The sequence below is a fragment of the Budorcas taxicolor genome, chromosome 9 (assembly GCF_023091745.1).
Source record: "Budorcas taxicolor isolate Tak-1 chromosome 9, Takin1.1, whole genome shotgun sequence".
Taxonomy (NCBI): domain Eukaryota; kingdom Metazoa; phylum Chordata; class Mammalia; order Artiodactyla; family Bovidae; genus Budorcas; species Budorcas taxicolor.
Genome location: NC_068918.1, coordinates 87,948,075 through 87,963,936, shown reverse-complemented (window position 1 = coordinate 87,963,936; position 15,862 = coordinate 87,948,075). Strand labels below are relative to the sequence as shown.

Below are 15,862 nucleotides of genomic sequence, written 5' to 3'. Positions count from 1 at the left end.
ATTGCTCGTTAGCTAGTGAATGGGATGTATTCACTGGATTATGTGAGAACTGGAACCTTAAATTAAAGCAGGCCAAACTTTTAGAGGGCTTCCCTGGTAGCTCAGCTGGTAAAGAATCTGCCTGCAATGCAGGAGACCCTGGTTCGATTCCTGGGAGGGGAAGATTCACTGAAGAAGGGATACGCTACCCACTCCAGTATTCTTGGGCTTCCCTTGTGGTTCAGCTGGTAAAGAATCCACCTGCAATGCAGGAGACCCTGGTTTGATTCCTGGGCTGGGAAGATCCCCTGGAGAAGGGATACCTTACCCACTCCAGTATTCTTGGGCTTCCCTTGTGGCTCAACAGGTAAAGAATCCGCCTGCAATGCAGGAGACCTGGGTTCGATCCTGGGTTGGGAAGATCCCCTGGAGAAGGGAAAGGCTGCCCACTCCAGTATTCTGGCCTGGAGAATTCCATGGACTGTATAGTCCATGGGGTCGCAAAGAGTCGGACATGGCTGAGCAGCTTTCACTTTCACTACTCAAGCGAGTCCCCTATACTCTATTCCAAAATATTCTTCCAAAATCTTTGATGACTCTCTGGGGCTTAGAATGTGAAATTCAGAATCTCCCAACAGTCTGATTTTTGCCCACCTGATTTTTTACAGCCGCATCCCCCACTCCTTCCCACTGTATATACCAGGATCCAACCAAACCAGATGGATGCTCTGTGAGTGTTCCCATGACCCTGATCCATGGACGCCATGCCCCAGTGTTTCTCTCACTGGTCCCTTCCCAACCTACACCTTCAGAAACCCTCCCCAGCTGCAATGCCTCCCCGGTAGCAATCCCCAGCTGCTACTGGGAGGACCTGGTCTCCCGTCCTCTCTGCTGCAGTGTGACAGGTCAGGTCCTTAAGGCTACAAACTTTTCAAGCTCACGAACAATCAACATCCTATACAATTCTGCACTCTCTAGAATTCATTAACTCAAACTAAAAGAAAAAACAAAAGTCCCCTGCCCTGGTATTAGAATGGGGTGACCATCTATAAAGGGGCCTTCCCTGGTAGCTCAGTAGGTAAAGAATCTGCCTGCAATGTGGGAGACCTGGGTTTAATCCCTGGGTTGGGAAGATCCCCTGGAGAAGGGAACAGCTACCCACTACTATTCTAGTCTGGACAATTCTATGGACTGTATAGTCCATGGGGTCGCAAAGAGTCAGACACGACTGAGCGACTTTTACTTCACAATCTATAAGGGAGAATGTTTACAGCTAAATAAGGCAAATCAGACTGGCAGAACAAAAACAAGCGTTTATCAAACTACTTGTAATTTTAAGTGCTTCTTCAGGAAGCAAAGCCGTGATGTGACAGAAAACTGATGGCTTGTGGGACAGTGATGAATGGAGTACCAAATAAAAACTGGGGGGAAATGGGAATAAAAGGCAAGGCTCTAGCTTGTCATGAACTCTGAAAGCCTTTCTGCCTGTCCACAAGCCACAGCTGGCTTTCTCTATTATGATCAATTTGACTGAATCATCTATTAAGTGAAACAATAAATCTTTTTTTTTTAATTACACATTTTTGACTGACAGTACCTCTAGCAAACACTGGTAACTGCTAAAGGAGAAAGAAACTGGGTTAGGAAGGAAGAGACCTAAGGTCCAATACTAACCAAACATGTGACCTTAAGAAGTCACGCATCTATTTAAATTTTCACCCTTTCCAATTCCAACGTTCCACAGTCCCAAGGAAGGTGCAGGGAAAATTCTAACTTAGACACGGGAAACGTGGGGAGACAGAGAATGGGGAGCACAATTGAAGAGTTCAGGTCCCTGGAATACTTAGGTTATAGCACACCAGCTCTTCCCTTGCATGCACCAAATGCAAATAAAGCGTAGCGAAGACTGAGGTGACGACAGAATACCTTCAGCTGCTGCAAAGCTCTGGCGATGACGGGCTGACTGGAAGTCTGCTCCTGGCGTAGCGTCATGAGTCCTTCGATGGACTGCTGGAAAGCTTTTCTATGGATTATGAGCTGCGCGGAGTGCATGACAACTAGTAAAAGATTGTCCACCTGGGAAGAAAAGCGAGCACAGGGCTTACACGCAGACCCGGTTAGCTGTCCACTCTAGTTCAACCCCCAGTCTCAAAGCACCACCGACCCCAGGGCCCCCCGGCCAGCAAGCACTGGATGAGAAAGCGCATCTTTGGACTACAGCTGCTCCCCTGGAGCACTGCAGCAGGCACTGATGGCTACACTCTCCAGCACAGTCGGGAGAAACCCCACGGGATGGTGTGGGCAGGCAGTGTCTGGAGTATGCTAGAACTCCAAGACACAATCCTCCTGGAGCAGGGACTGAGTGTGTGTGTCTGCACTGGAGCAGCGTGTGAAGATGAAAATGCGGGAGTAAGAATGGGAGGAGACGAGGGGCCTTGTATAAAACAGAAGCCAAGACTGTTATTACTTGCGTTCTTTAAGTGACGGTCACCACAGTATTCTGAGTAGACCTGTGATGAGATGTATGAATTGTAAGGATCACTCTGAAGTACCAAAATGAGCACCGGATGAGAGGGAGGAAAGGTGAGGCTTGAAGCAGGGAAACTAGAAGTGAGGCCCTGCCACAGGAAAGGGGCGATCAGCTCCGACCCGGGAGCGGCCCCAGGGATGCAGAGGAAGGCTCCCTGACAGAAAGGCTTCGGGGCGGGGGGAGCTGTTTAAGTGGAGGAAGGTGGGGGCTGGACGTTTATGAACAGCCACATCCTGGCTTAAACACCAGAGTGGACGGAGCGCCAGTCACTGAGACAGGGAGTACACGAGAACAGGCGGGCTCCTGGCGCTGGGGGCAGGCGGCTGGGCTGTCCAGCTGAGTTCGAAGTGCAGGTGCGCACTCACCCCCACTCCAGAGCTGAGCACAGAGGTGGGAGGAGGCTTCTTACAGTTTGTGTGTGTTTGCTACCTGGAGCAGAACTCCTGTACAATGCTGGGCGGCACGCTTCCGCTGCTCGACAGTGTGAACAGCTACATGTACGCACACATCCCCTCCCTCCAGGACCTCCGTGCCCTCATCCCACCCTCTAGGCCATCACGGAGCACCGAGCTGAGCTCCCTGGGCTACGCAGCGGCTCCCCACTAGCTGTCTGTCTTACACACGGTCGAGTATGTATATCAGTGCGAGGTTCTCTGAACACAGCGGCTGCACAGCAGCTCCCCACTAGCTGTCTGTCCTACACATGGTAGAGTATGTATATTGGTGAGAGGCTCTCTGAACACAGCGGCTACGCAGCGGCTCCCCACTAGCTATCTGTCCTACACACGGTCGAGTATGTACATCAGTGCTACGCTCTCTGAACACAGCGGCTACGCAGCGGCTCCCCACTAGCTGTCTGACTTGCACACGGAAGCAAACGTATGTCAGTGCTACGCTCTCTGAACACAGCGGCCTGAGCGGCTTCTTACAGTCCTAGTTACTGAGGCACACAGACTGTCAGAGGATCACTGCCAGGAAGGCAGCTGACAAGCTGACTACGCAGAAGGGAGTCAAGTAGCTGGTGAGAAGGTAAAAAGTTTGTTTTGTTTATAGAGTGATTAGCCGCGAAATCAACACTTGGAGAGCTGAGATGTCTGCCACGACAAACTAAACGAGGGACACAATTCCTTCCGGGTCACGAGTGGGTGCCTCTAACTGATGGACGTGGCTGAAGTGAGGAAAGATATAAAACATTTCAAATACTTCAGTACAACTAAAGAACCTCCCAGAATATTTTAGGACAGTAAGGAAACAAACTCGTCAAAACAGCAAAGTCCAAGCAGTACATGTTTCTGGGGCTTCCCCAGGGGCTCAGGGGTAAAGGATCTGCCTGCGCTGTGGGAGACCTGGCTTCAGTCTCTGGACTGGGAAGATCCCTTGGAGAAGGGAATGGAAACCCAATCCAGTATTCTGGCCTGGAAAATCCCGTGGACGGAGGAGCCTGGGGGACTACAGTCCATGGAGTCAAAAAGAGTCTGGGACATGACTGAGCAAATTAAACAACAAGGGAACAATAACAACACTGCCTCCAGGCAGGGCGGGGAACGGACCTGCATGCTTCTCAGGGTGTCAACCGTCTCCACTGGAGGCACGATCTTGGCAGGCTGCGCCTCCCAGGCGGCCCAGCCGTCCTCGGAGTCTGGAGTGCGGTCACCACATTTGGTCAAGAGTAGATAGTCGTCAATTAGTGCGTCGTCTGAGTCTTTGGAGCAGCCCTTCCCTGCAGCTGCGTTGAGTAACTGCAAAATAATGCTCTTCTCCTCAGCAAGAGCGTCTGGAACAAACACCTGCAAGTTTTCTAAGCCAGGAATTTGTACCTGGAAGAGAAACGATCCAAAATCCTGAATTAAAGAACACCATCTATTATAGAAATGTTACTGCGCATGCTTCAGGTTTTTCATCTACATCCAACACAAGTTAGTAAGCACGAAGAACTCGGCTTCTCTAGTTATAGTATCAGGAAATTATGGGTCAGTCTTAAAACAGGGGTCCACATATCGACTGTAAAGCCCAAAATGTTTACTACCTACATCTTTAAGACAAATTTCTGTTTAGAGTAAGAAAGGTAAAATAATTCTATGGCCTTAACTACGCACCTTAACGTACTGCTTTGCTTTCAGAACATCCAGAAGGTCTCTAACTGGGGCCGACAGTGTGAACTCTGCAGCTATTTCCAGGTCCTAGGATCACAGTTACAGAGAAACTTCTTTAGGGTTAGCTTTTTAAAAAATAAACAGACTTTGATGGAAAACAACAAAATTCTGTAAACAATTACCCTTCAATTAAAAAATTAATTAATTTAAAAAATAAGATAAAAGGAAAAAAATAAGTAACAGCTCATCAGGACTGTGAACGCACCTTTCTCAGCATCTTGGCAAACCCCAGTGCCTTGGAGGCTCGTTCCCTGGCCTCGTGGAAGAGCTCCTTCAGTGCTCGGCTGACCTCTATAACCGACCTCCTGCCAGGCGGACAGAAACCCAGTTAGAATGCATGAGGGGACACCAAGAAATACACAATAAAGACAGAGCAGATTCCAACTCATGTTAATAAAGACTAAAAATTTTAGAAACAAGCAATTATTACGAATGCACTCGAAATGTGCTATAGCTTACTCCCAGTTTTCTGGAAAGTACTTGCAGATATCAGGTACACTGAGCAACCGTCAAAGGGCAGTGCACTCCATTTCCTAAAAGTTTCACTCAGTTCAGCTCAGTCGTGTCCAACTCTGTGTGACCCCATGGACTGCAGCACGCCAGGCCTCCCTGTCCATCACCAACTCCCGGAGTTTACTCAAACTCAAGTCTGTCGAGTTGGTGATGCCATCCAGCCATCTCGTCCTCTGTCGTCCCCTTCTCCTCCCACCTTCAATCTTTCCCAGCACCAGGGTCTTTTCCAATGAGTCAGCTCTTCGCATCAGGTGGCCAAAGTATTAGAGTTTCAGCTTTAGCATCAGTCCTTCCAATGAACACCCAGGACTGATCACCTTTAGGATGGACTGGTTGGATCTCCTTGTAGTCCAAGGGACTCTTCAAGAGTCTTCTCCAACACCACAGTTTAGAATTAACAATTCTTTGGTGCTCAGCTTTCTTTATAGTCCAACTCTCACATCCATACATGACTACTGGAAAAACCACAGCTTTGACTAGATGGACCTTTGCTGGCATTTCATTAGGATTTCATTAGGATACATAAAATACTTTTGCCACCTGATGCAACTGAGAGCTGACTCACTGGAAAAGACCCTGATGCTAAGAAAGACTGAGAGGAGGAGAAGGGGATGACAGAGGATGAGATAGTTCTATGGCATCACCGATTCAATGGACATGAATTTGAGCAAATTCCGGGAGATAGTTAAGGACAGGGAAGCCTGGCGTGCTGCAGTCCATGGGGTCACAAAGAGTCAGACACAACTTAGCGACTGAACAACAACATCAGGATAACTCTCGGAGTAGGAATTAGGCTCTTGACTCTCGGCTCATAATCTAACTAAAAAGGAGCAGTGAGCCAGGGAATATTTAACACCAGCTCCCCCTAAACTATTATCTTGTGTGGCGCTTGCCAATTTTCTTGGTGTGGATACACCTATCATAGAGGTTTTCAATCCACCAAAAGGACATCACTGAGCTGTGACTTGGGGGTGTGCATGACCCACAGGGGTGCCCTGGACCCAGGACAGCCAGCCCCACACATCAATGTGTGTGAACCCCCTTTCTCGATCCACCCCAGTAAACGATCAAAGCACTGTAAGAGCCATTCTCTGCTTCACCACCCCAATGACTGAACTCGCTTATTCTGAGTCTACCATGTCAGCGCCCAAAACTGCAAGACCTTCTATGAACTGATTCATTCCATTTCTCAATAATTCAGCATTTTCCCAGGTAAGAGCCTATGTAGTAACTTCTTTCTTTAATCCTGGTATAAAGACATTCCAGTGTTCTGAAACCCCAAAATGTGTTTTCTATCAAATTCTGGAAGGTGAGAGAAAACACCTCTAGAGAAGTTAGTTCCGCCTTAGCACTTCCTAACGTTGACTCACAGGGTACTGCTGATAACTGGCCACAAAATAGCTCTATGAGTGGCACATAAGCCACAAAAACAGCACTTTAACATGGCTCACCCTCAATACTGTGTGCACACAACTGAAGGAAACACAGATGAACCAGCCGCGGTTTCACCTACTCAAGCTTAAAGTTGAACAGAAGGGGTAAGGTAAGTGTAAAGACAACAAAAATGCACCAAATGTCAGTTAATGTATTCATGGACTACTGCAGAGGCTTTGAAGGACAGAAACTAGTTAACTAAAGACAGCCCGGAACATGTGAATGAATTCTACCCTAGCAGTTCTTAGTCAACTTAAACTACGTCGTCTCGAAGGGTTAGCTTAAATAACAGTCACCTCCAAGGACAATTTCACATAAAACCATAACTAAGAGATCACACAAAAAGATGATACAGCAGTCACACATAAATCCCTTTAGATCTACAACCCACATTCTTCGAGTCCAACATGATTTGGCTTCAACAAGGGGCATATTATAGGCCCACTGCCAAGGGTAAAACTACATGAGATCAGAAATGGGAGAGGAAAGGAAACGCAACCCCAACCTTATTTCATCTGAAGCACTGCTGTCGTCGGCACTGTTCCAGAATTCTGTACAGCTCTCCTGTAAGCCAGCTTCTAGAAAACTTCCTGTCGATTTCAGCAGCATTCCTGCAATGTCACTAAGGGAACAGAAGCAACAGACGTAAACCAGAGAAGAAAAACCGTCCCCCCTCAGTCTAACTCTGGAATGAGAAACTGAAAGATTGAGCTGGTATGTCGACAGTTCAAAATCAATGACAGTGAGACTTCTCCTTTAACATAAAATCATGATTAACATGAAAAAAAGCAGAAATCGCGATCGTGGAATGTATCTACCTTTGTTCTACTACCAGTTTTCCATTATAAACCTTAAAATCTTAAATTACATTCACAGTAGCTATGTCATTATCACAGGCTACTTTCATCTTAAATGTTCAAAATGGTATAAAGTGGGCTCAAATATGTATCTATGACAAAATATTTTTAAAGGCTCAATAAACTAAATGATAGCATAAGAAACAAAGTGAATTCCTTAAATGCAGTTGCTTTTAAAAACTTCCATCACAATTTTCATAGTCAATGAACATAAACTACTGTAATCACTGATGCTTCTCATCAAGTATAGAGTCTAAATACTACGGTTAAAATGCAAACCCAAATGCATAAAGCAAATCTAAATGAGTCCAGCGAAAATTCAGCAGCAGCTTACTGACTTCTATGATGAGAGGAGCTTAGAGCCTAGTGAAACAGAGCAGGTAAGCCCACAACCAGCATCAGATGGGGCAGAAGGTAACTACCAGGGGAGCTCTCTGAGGGCGTGGGCTCAACAGGCCCTGCAGGCAGGGACTAGAACAGCAGAGGGCAGCGGGGTTCTGTCAGGAGGAGCACGGACCGGGAGGAGGGGGAGGGCAAGTCAAGGAAGAACAGGAAGGATGATCGAAGTGCACGAGGGTGTGTTAAGCAGGAGGCGGGTCCGTGAAGAGAAGCTGCCGAGCTGGAAAGAGCAGAGCAGAGGGGAGTGAGACCAGGACGGTAACCCAGCCATGCCGGGGGGAGGCCTCGGGCATCCAGCGACTGTGTGATCGTCCTCTGGTAGGCAGAGAGGGTGGGCTGTAACAGGGACCAAGTGGGAGAACGGCCTGACTAAAAACATGCCTGTAAAGGGCAGTAGTGTACAAGGACATTCAGGATAAATTATTCAGCAACTAATCAGTATCTGTTATAGAGTAATGAGCAGCAAACAAAAGAGATAAAACTTCTTCAGTACATGGAGGGGAAAAAGAAGCAATAAATCAAACAGAAAAGAAGAATACAGAGTGCTTCAACTATTGACAAGTGCTCTGGAGAGGAAAAATTAAGGAAGAACACTAAGGTGCTCTTGCAGGAGTTTCAACTTTAAACGTGGAGAAGATAACATCTGGCCAAAGACCTGCAGGAAGTGGGGAAGTAAGTCGTAGAAAACAGTCCGAGCACAGGGATGGGCAAGCGCAAAGAGCCTGAGGCAGGCGCAGGCCGGGCCTATGAAGAAAAGGCAGGAAACCACTGCGGCCACAGAGGACGAGCAGGAGAGCCCAGCAAAGGAGGATACGGAGCTCGTGAAAAGTCAGACTGTGCCTGGTCTCACGGGCCACTGTTTAGGTGCTCTTACTCAAGCACGGAGAACCACTGGCATATTTTTGAACAGAGGTGAAAATGGTCTGCAAGGAGATCAAATCAGTCCATCCTAAAGGAAATCAATTCTGAATATTCACTGGAAGGACTGATGTTGAAGCTGAAGCTCCAATACTCTGGCCACCTGATGTGAAGGGCATACTCATTGGAAAAGACCCTGATGCCGGGAAAGAGAGAAGGCAGGAGGAGAAGGGGACGACAGAGGATGAGATGGTTGGATGGCATCACCGAGTCGATGGATGTGAGTTTGAGCAAACTCTGGGAGATGGTGAAGGACAGGGAAGCCTGGTGTGCTGTAGTCCGTGGGGTCACAAAGAGTCAGACACGACTGGGCAACTGAATAACAGTAACAAAAAATGGTCTGATGTACAGTTTAACAGGATCACTGAGAATAAACCTTAGAGGATGCAGGGCAGAAGCAGACTCCTGAGGGAGCTGCTACAGCAACACCAGGGAGAAATAACAGGCTGGGAAGTGGGGAAATGGGCAGTGCTGAGCGGAGGTCAGATGCTGGTTATACCCCAGAGGGATAGCCACGGGGAATTAGAGATGGTGTGTGAGAGAAAGAATGGGGTCAGGGTTAACGTCAAGACGGCTCGAAGGAACACTGCCGCAACACAACAAACACCCAGAACTAAAACCGTGCAGGTGGGCAGCCCCTCAGCACAGGCAGTGACGAGGCTCCGGAGCTTCTCAGAACACGGGAGGTGAAGCTGAAGGCCACAGGCTGCGCTGAAAAGGAATCCGAAGGACAAGCCAAAGATAAAAGGGAACACTGACAGGTACATAATGACCCTACAAAGAAATTAAATAACAAGAATTGGTAGTGAAATGAAACAGTAACCTTTTCAAACATCTTTTTTTTTTTTCAGCAAAGCTTGACTGAGAACAGAAGATGCAAACAGAAGAAATTACAGATGAAACAGAACAACGGAAATTAAGAGGGGCAGGAGGCGTCGAAAATGGCAGTGAAAACGCGCTTCCGTAAGGCTGGCTGTGGAAACCAACCCGAACAGGAAACCAGGACAGACTGGGAGCCCTGGCCTGAGGCCAGCTGAGCAAGAGCAAGTTCACTGTTCACTCAGAGACGGAGGAAAGCGTAAAGACCAGGTGGTCAGGGCGGAAGAGTCAACACAACATTCTGAGATACACAGAGACCTGCGGGGTGAGGACAGTGACTCTCTGCAGGGAGAAGAGAACTCTGCAACAGCTGAAGTCCTGGAGGGTGCACACAGAGCCGGGTGGGGGCGGGGAAGGAAACGAGGGCTGGGTATAAAAGAGCTCCTAAAAAGGTAACAGACTAAACTGCCGACGCGGCATGTGAGAGAAGGCGGCACCACGGGGCGGCCACGGGGTCAGAGCCAGGGAGGAGGCCCAGTCCCCAGTCCCTCAGCAGGGAAGCAGCCCCCAGCCAAGACCACATACCTCACACCTCGCTCTCAACACTCAGGTGCCTGCACTTGAGAAGACACATTTGTGTCCTAGAACAGACAGACCAGTGAGCACTCCCCGCTGCTTCATGCTTGTCCTTTGTTTACAGTTCGGTTCCTTCACCATATATAAACACCCAGTTTATACAGAACTGTGATTGGCATAACATTCCCAAAACAGTGTCAGTGAAAACATCTGCTTGGTAGGCTGCAGAAGTGCCCACCAAGACGGATACAAAGACTGATGCTTGCAGGCCTACTCCACTCGGCAAGAGGCCTTAAATTCTCCTCCTTTTATATAACCAAGAGGGTGCACCCCCATGGCAGGATTTCTCTACTTCAAAATTGGCACATTGGGTGGATGGGGCGGGGGGGGGGGTGGTGCACGGTCCTGTGCATAGTAGGACGTTTACCAGCGTCCCTGGCCTTCACCCAGTGAATACAATCAGAACCGTTTCCAGACCCCACCACACGTCCCGGGGGCAAGTCACCCCTGGCAGAGAACCACCACTCTAAGGAAGACAAAGCCCAGGAGAGGGGCACACGGGAGGTACGATGTTTGTCGTTTTCACATAATTAGACCCTTGCACGTGGAGAACAGAACCCGGGAGCAAACCAGGAGGGAGAAAGGAAGGCAGCCACACGAGGATTCCTACCAGAAAAGTTTTCCAGCCTGTGCTTCTCCTCCCCGGATGTAATGGGTTATTTCTTTGGTGAAATTCCATTCTTCTTCTAGCAGATTTTTTAAACTATGAGATGCTTGAGGTAACTGCTGTAGCATTTGGATCCAGCTTCTCATGTAATCAAAATATACCTTAAGAGACAAAAAAACGCAAAAGGAGATATTTGAGAACAGGATTCAACAACTCACAACTTTCATCCCTGTTAACATGAAAACTGTAAGTCGGACAAGAGGAAGAGGGACCACTGAGGCATGAAGCTCTGAGGGAAGGAGATTCTCCATCACTATTAACTGAGGTCTAAACAGGATTTTTCTTTAATTGTATAACTCAGCTCCTTAGCAACTGAACATATTATTCACAACTGCTGCAAGTTACTAAGAAAATAAAACATTCACACTGTACAGAAAAATACAGTGAAGTAAAAAAAAAAAAATCAAAATAATAACAGAAATCTTCATGTTTAATATACTGTGAATGATATTCCTTTAAGAGCTTGGGACCTTTATTTCTTTAATTATTTAAGCTTTAGATGGTTTCTTACATGTTAAGAGGAGGCAATGAGCACCCTTCTTCCCACTATTATGTTACCAGCATCCAGACTCTCATGACATAATTTTTCAAGGTTTATGACATATAAATTATGCTCTATAACCAAAATACTTGATTGTTCTAAGGAGGAGTTTATGTCCACCACAGTTCATCTTCCTACAGCTTTCACAGTGCTAAAATTCTTGTTTTATCTGCTTAGCAGGGTTTTACTATGATGTACTTTTTCTCAAGACAGGCTCACAATTGTTATTTTATAAAACATCACTGTCTGTGGATTCTTTTACTGAAAGGATACCTTGACTGGGTATAAAATGTTTGAATTACACATCCTCTCCTTCGGAGCCTTGAAGACTTTACTCCGGTAGCTTCTAACACCGTGAGTCATGTTAGAATCACCGGAACTGCTGAGAGACTGATCACCACCCTCCCCACCCCCTGAGGGAGGCTTCCTTTCCCGGCCTGGAGGTTTACAGGCTCCTTTCTCCAGGCCTGGATCTCAAGGACCTTAGCAGGCTACACCTTAGGGTTCTCTGAAATGAGCGTTTTCTGAGATCCAATAATAACTTTCAGTAGGCAAAAACTCTGGAATTTTTCACTTAAAGCAAACTATCTTCTGTTGTATCTTTGGAGTTTCTGGGTCCTCCTCCACCCAGGCATGTGGCATGAATCTCCAGTCACGGGTCCATTATGAACACAGCTGTGTAGTGGAACCTGCGACTTCAAAGGTCTATGCCCATCTCATCCCAACAAAACAGGTCTTTTGCACATCAGGCTCGGGACCTCCCTTTCCACTCCTGGAGGGCAGCTTCATCTCCCTGGCTTCCCTGAAACTGTGCTGTCCTGAGAGCCCTCTCAAGGGGCGGCTGCCTTACAGCACACCACAAGGGCTGCCAACGGCCGCATCTTTGTGTATTCCATTGCCACTTTCAAACCATCATCCTCACACAGCCTTATTTAAAAACAAAAGAAACACTCTGCCCCTTTAAGGTTTCCGTGATCAGGTGTGCCCTGGACGCCCTGTCTCTGCACCATCATCTACTGATTTTCCACGGCCCAGAGGCAGTCATCACACAGCAGCCTGTGCCTCAGCCTTCTCTCCGTCCCAGGCTCAGCTGTGTGACTTTAACATCTGGTGCACCCCCCGCCCCCACCGATTCAGGTCCATTCTCTGACTGCCTCCGGTTCCAAGCACCTTTCCTCCTCTCTGACGAGGTTTCCTTTCTGATCCTGGCATTTACCAGAACCGCCCAAAACCCAGCTCAAACGTGCTGATGCTAAACCCCCCTTCTAGCTGCAGGCTGCTTGCCCAGCTCCCCCACTACACTCTCTCCTCACTCCATCAGGAGCTCCAGCGCCCTGGTGCCTCTTCTCCTCCAGACTCACCCCTCTCCCCCTCAGTCCCGTCCTCCCGCAGCGCTCCTGTCGGCACCTGCCACCTCCCCACACTCTGCCAGCCCGCAACGCCTCTTCACGTGCCTGTCACAACCCCAGAGCGAGACAAGCCCAGCGCCCTTCCCCATGCCCACCGTCCTCCAGAAGCTGAGGTCTCCAAGAGCCACACCACGGGGAGGGGCCACTCTGCTACACAGTCACACCCGCCAAGCACAGAGCACATGTTCCTGGTAATACCTGAACCTCTGCTCAGCCCATTCACTTTCTCTCTACAAACACAAGTTTGAAATTTCTCCATTTTCCTCACACGGCCAAAATCCATTGCAACCCATTCTCACAGGTGATGTCAGCTCTCTTCACAGAAAAAAAACCTCTGTTATTAGATATAAAAGCTCTTATCATCCTGAGACAAATAACATGAACGTACATACTGTTAAATTACCATTCTTCCCTTTTTAACAGTAGAGGAACTGGGCCTCCTGCTAAGCCCAACACTTGTGTTTTGAAGCCCATTTCCTTGTGGAACCCAAGGAACCCTGCACTCCCAGTGCCCCCTTTCCGCTCATGTACATATGAGATTTTTTCATTTCTTTCATTTAACAAAATCAATCCCAAAGGCTTTCAAATGGTCTCGTATCTTCAATTTAAAAGTCTCACTGGATCCAACATCTCCAGTACTCATCCGGCTGCACGAACTGGATACCCAGCAATCTCTCTATATACCTGCTCCATTCCCAACCCATCCCTGAGTCCTGCCAGTTTCACTTCCTTCCTTTCAAAGGATTCAAAGAACCCCCGTGCCTCTCCCTGAATCTATGCTATTCCTCTGTAACCCAGGGACTAGTGTGCGCACCACCAGACCAGACCCTGCCTGGTCTCTCTCCAGGCTCACAGGACAGGAAACGCTACAGACAACACGACGCTCTCTGCATACCACACGCCTTTGGTCTGCAGGCTGTCCTCCTCGGGGCCACGCCCTGCGGCCCGGTCACACCCCGAGGTGCCACAGCTCTAATTCATCGCTGTATGAGCCCTCCGCGTGGAAGGGAGGGCGGCATGGTGCACTAAACGACATGCTCACCTCTCCAAAGGCCACGGTCTCCTTCCTTCTTGACGAAACACTGGTTTTCTTTGGGTTCCACCAGTTCTCAAGTTATGCCCCACACTACTTCATCTAGGACACTCTGGGACACAATTTTTAAAATCACTGATAATCTCTAGTCCTTCATCTGTGAGACTACGGTGATGAACTAAGGGACATGATGACTCACACAGAAAACTAGAAGCAAAGTCAAAACTAACTTCTCAGCACTGCTAAGGTCCTCTAACCAGCTGAGAGTCTCGGGACTTCCCTGAACCTAGGCTGTCGACCTCTCCCAGGCACACGAGGGCGCTGCGGGTGGAAGACATGGACGGCACAGCTCACCTGCCTAACCCGCACCCTTCCTGCCTCAGTGAACATCCCATAAAAGATGTGGCGTGTGTCTTTGTGAGGCCATCACAGACAATTTGGAAAGCAAGGCACTTTTTGTCTTTTTAAACTTCTGGTTTAACTACTCATAGAGAGAAAAATTAATTTGCCTGTTGTTTTTATTGTAAACTATTCAATGACAGGCTTTTCTGACACAAGAAATATATACAGTATTTCAAAACGCAGCCACATTTCATTCATTTTCTGTATTCTCCCAAACAATAAAAAAAGTCACTTTATAGTCAAAATTATTTCTCGCAAGATACCAGATGTAATAAGTCCTCCCCAGCCATACCCTTTCTTTTCTCCTTCTGCTAGAGGCTGAAAAACTGAATCCTTGAGGCCCAGCCTCCCCTAGAGCGAGGTGGCCACATAGCAGGCCTCGTCAGGAGGATGCTGGGGCTTCCAGGGGAGCTTCTGCTCTTCTGGACCTAGCTGACAAGGAGACTTGTCCCTCTGCCCCCTTCCCGTCCCTTCCAGCCTAGGAAGTGAGGGTGGTGTGTCTGGAGGTACTGCAGCCATCCTGAGGCAGGATACAGAGAGGTGTCAAGCAAGGGTGACGGCTCTCCCAAAACAGCATGACGACAAGCCTTCCTGTTTTCTATCCTGTTCCATCAACCTGCCACATCACGTAACCATCTGGGCACCTACTCAAGCAGCGCTAACATGGGTTTACTGTATGCCAGCACTCCACCAAACACTACAGAAAGCAAAAGAACTCGAGTCACAGCCCCTGGCTTGTGCAGCTTTCAGCCTAAACCGGGGAAACCCGAGGACAGACGAGCAGTACATCACTAAGTATCAGACAGTTGCGATCGGAACCACCGGAGGGGTCCAGAGAAGACATGCAGAGATGCATGCTCGAGGTGAAAACTGTCAGCTAACACTCGGAAGTGAATCTTGAATGGAAGGATGAGGAGGAGAGGAGACACGTAGAGCAGGAAGGAATAACAGCAGCACAAGCAGAGAGCTCAGAAGAGCCAGGAGAAGACACACGCGAGTCAGACATCTCCCGCGCCCCCCGGCCCCGCCCTGACCATCAGCATTTTGTGCAGGTCCTCCTCGAAGGCGTCGATGTTGCAGCCGGTCTTCTCCGGGTGGTCTAGGACCCCGTGCAGCATGAACTGGTAGTACTGCTTCATCAGGAGGCCGCCCTTCAGCACCTCCTTACACTCTCTCACCAGCTGCAAGACAGAAGGCACAGTTCCACCATCACACACGTGCCACCAGACGACTGGCTGGTTTTCACACAGTTCCCGCGCAAATCCTCAAAACACTCAGGAAAAGTGAGCGGTGCCTCTGAGAACCCAAAATACTTTCCAGGTTCTTTATCCATTCGTTCACATAAATAACTTAGTAATCTCAAGTGAATAATTAAAACAAATCAGTGAAAATAAAAGTAATTAATATTACAGCATGGGTACACAAAAAATATATATACACAGAAAACTGATATGCTAAAATATATTCTTCTACAAATAAAGTTTTACAGAAAATAAATTCTACAGAAAAAGATCTATGTTTATTCTAGCTCACATTATAAGACAAGGAATATAAGACAAAAAAAAAATTCCT

General features: G+C 48.0%; 1 protein-coding gene across 2 annotated transcripts in view; it reads right to left on the bottom strand.

The window, feature by feature from the left end:
• MAP3K4 (mitogen-activated protein kinase kinase kinase 4) overlaps positions 1–15,862 on the bottom strand; it is a 105,554-nt gene that overhangs the window by 27,928 nt on the left and 61,764 nt on the right. For both annotated transcript variants that reach the window (XM_052645503.1, XM_052645504.1), the window contains exons 5-11: positions 15,325–15,471; positions 10,849–11,006; positions 7,115–7,231; positions 4,868–4,967; positions 4,606–4,689; positions 4,060–4,326; positions 1,906–2,055 (exon numbers count right to left, since the gene is read on the bottom strand). In XM_052645503.1, coding sequence (XP_052501463.1) covers positions 1,906–2,055; positions 4,060–4,326; positions 4,606–4,689; positions 4,868–4,967; positions 7,115–7,231; positions 10,849–11,006; positions 15,325–15,471 — 1,023 coding nt within the window. The remainder of the gene's footprint in view (positions 1–1,905; positions 2,056–4,059; positions 4,327–4,605; positions 4,690–4,867; positions 4,968–7,114; positions 7,232–10,848; positions 11,007–15,324; positions 15,472–15,862) is intronic.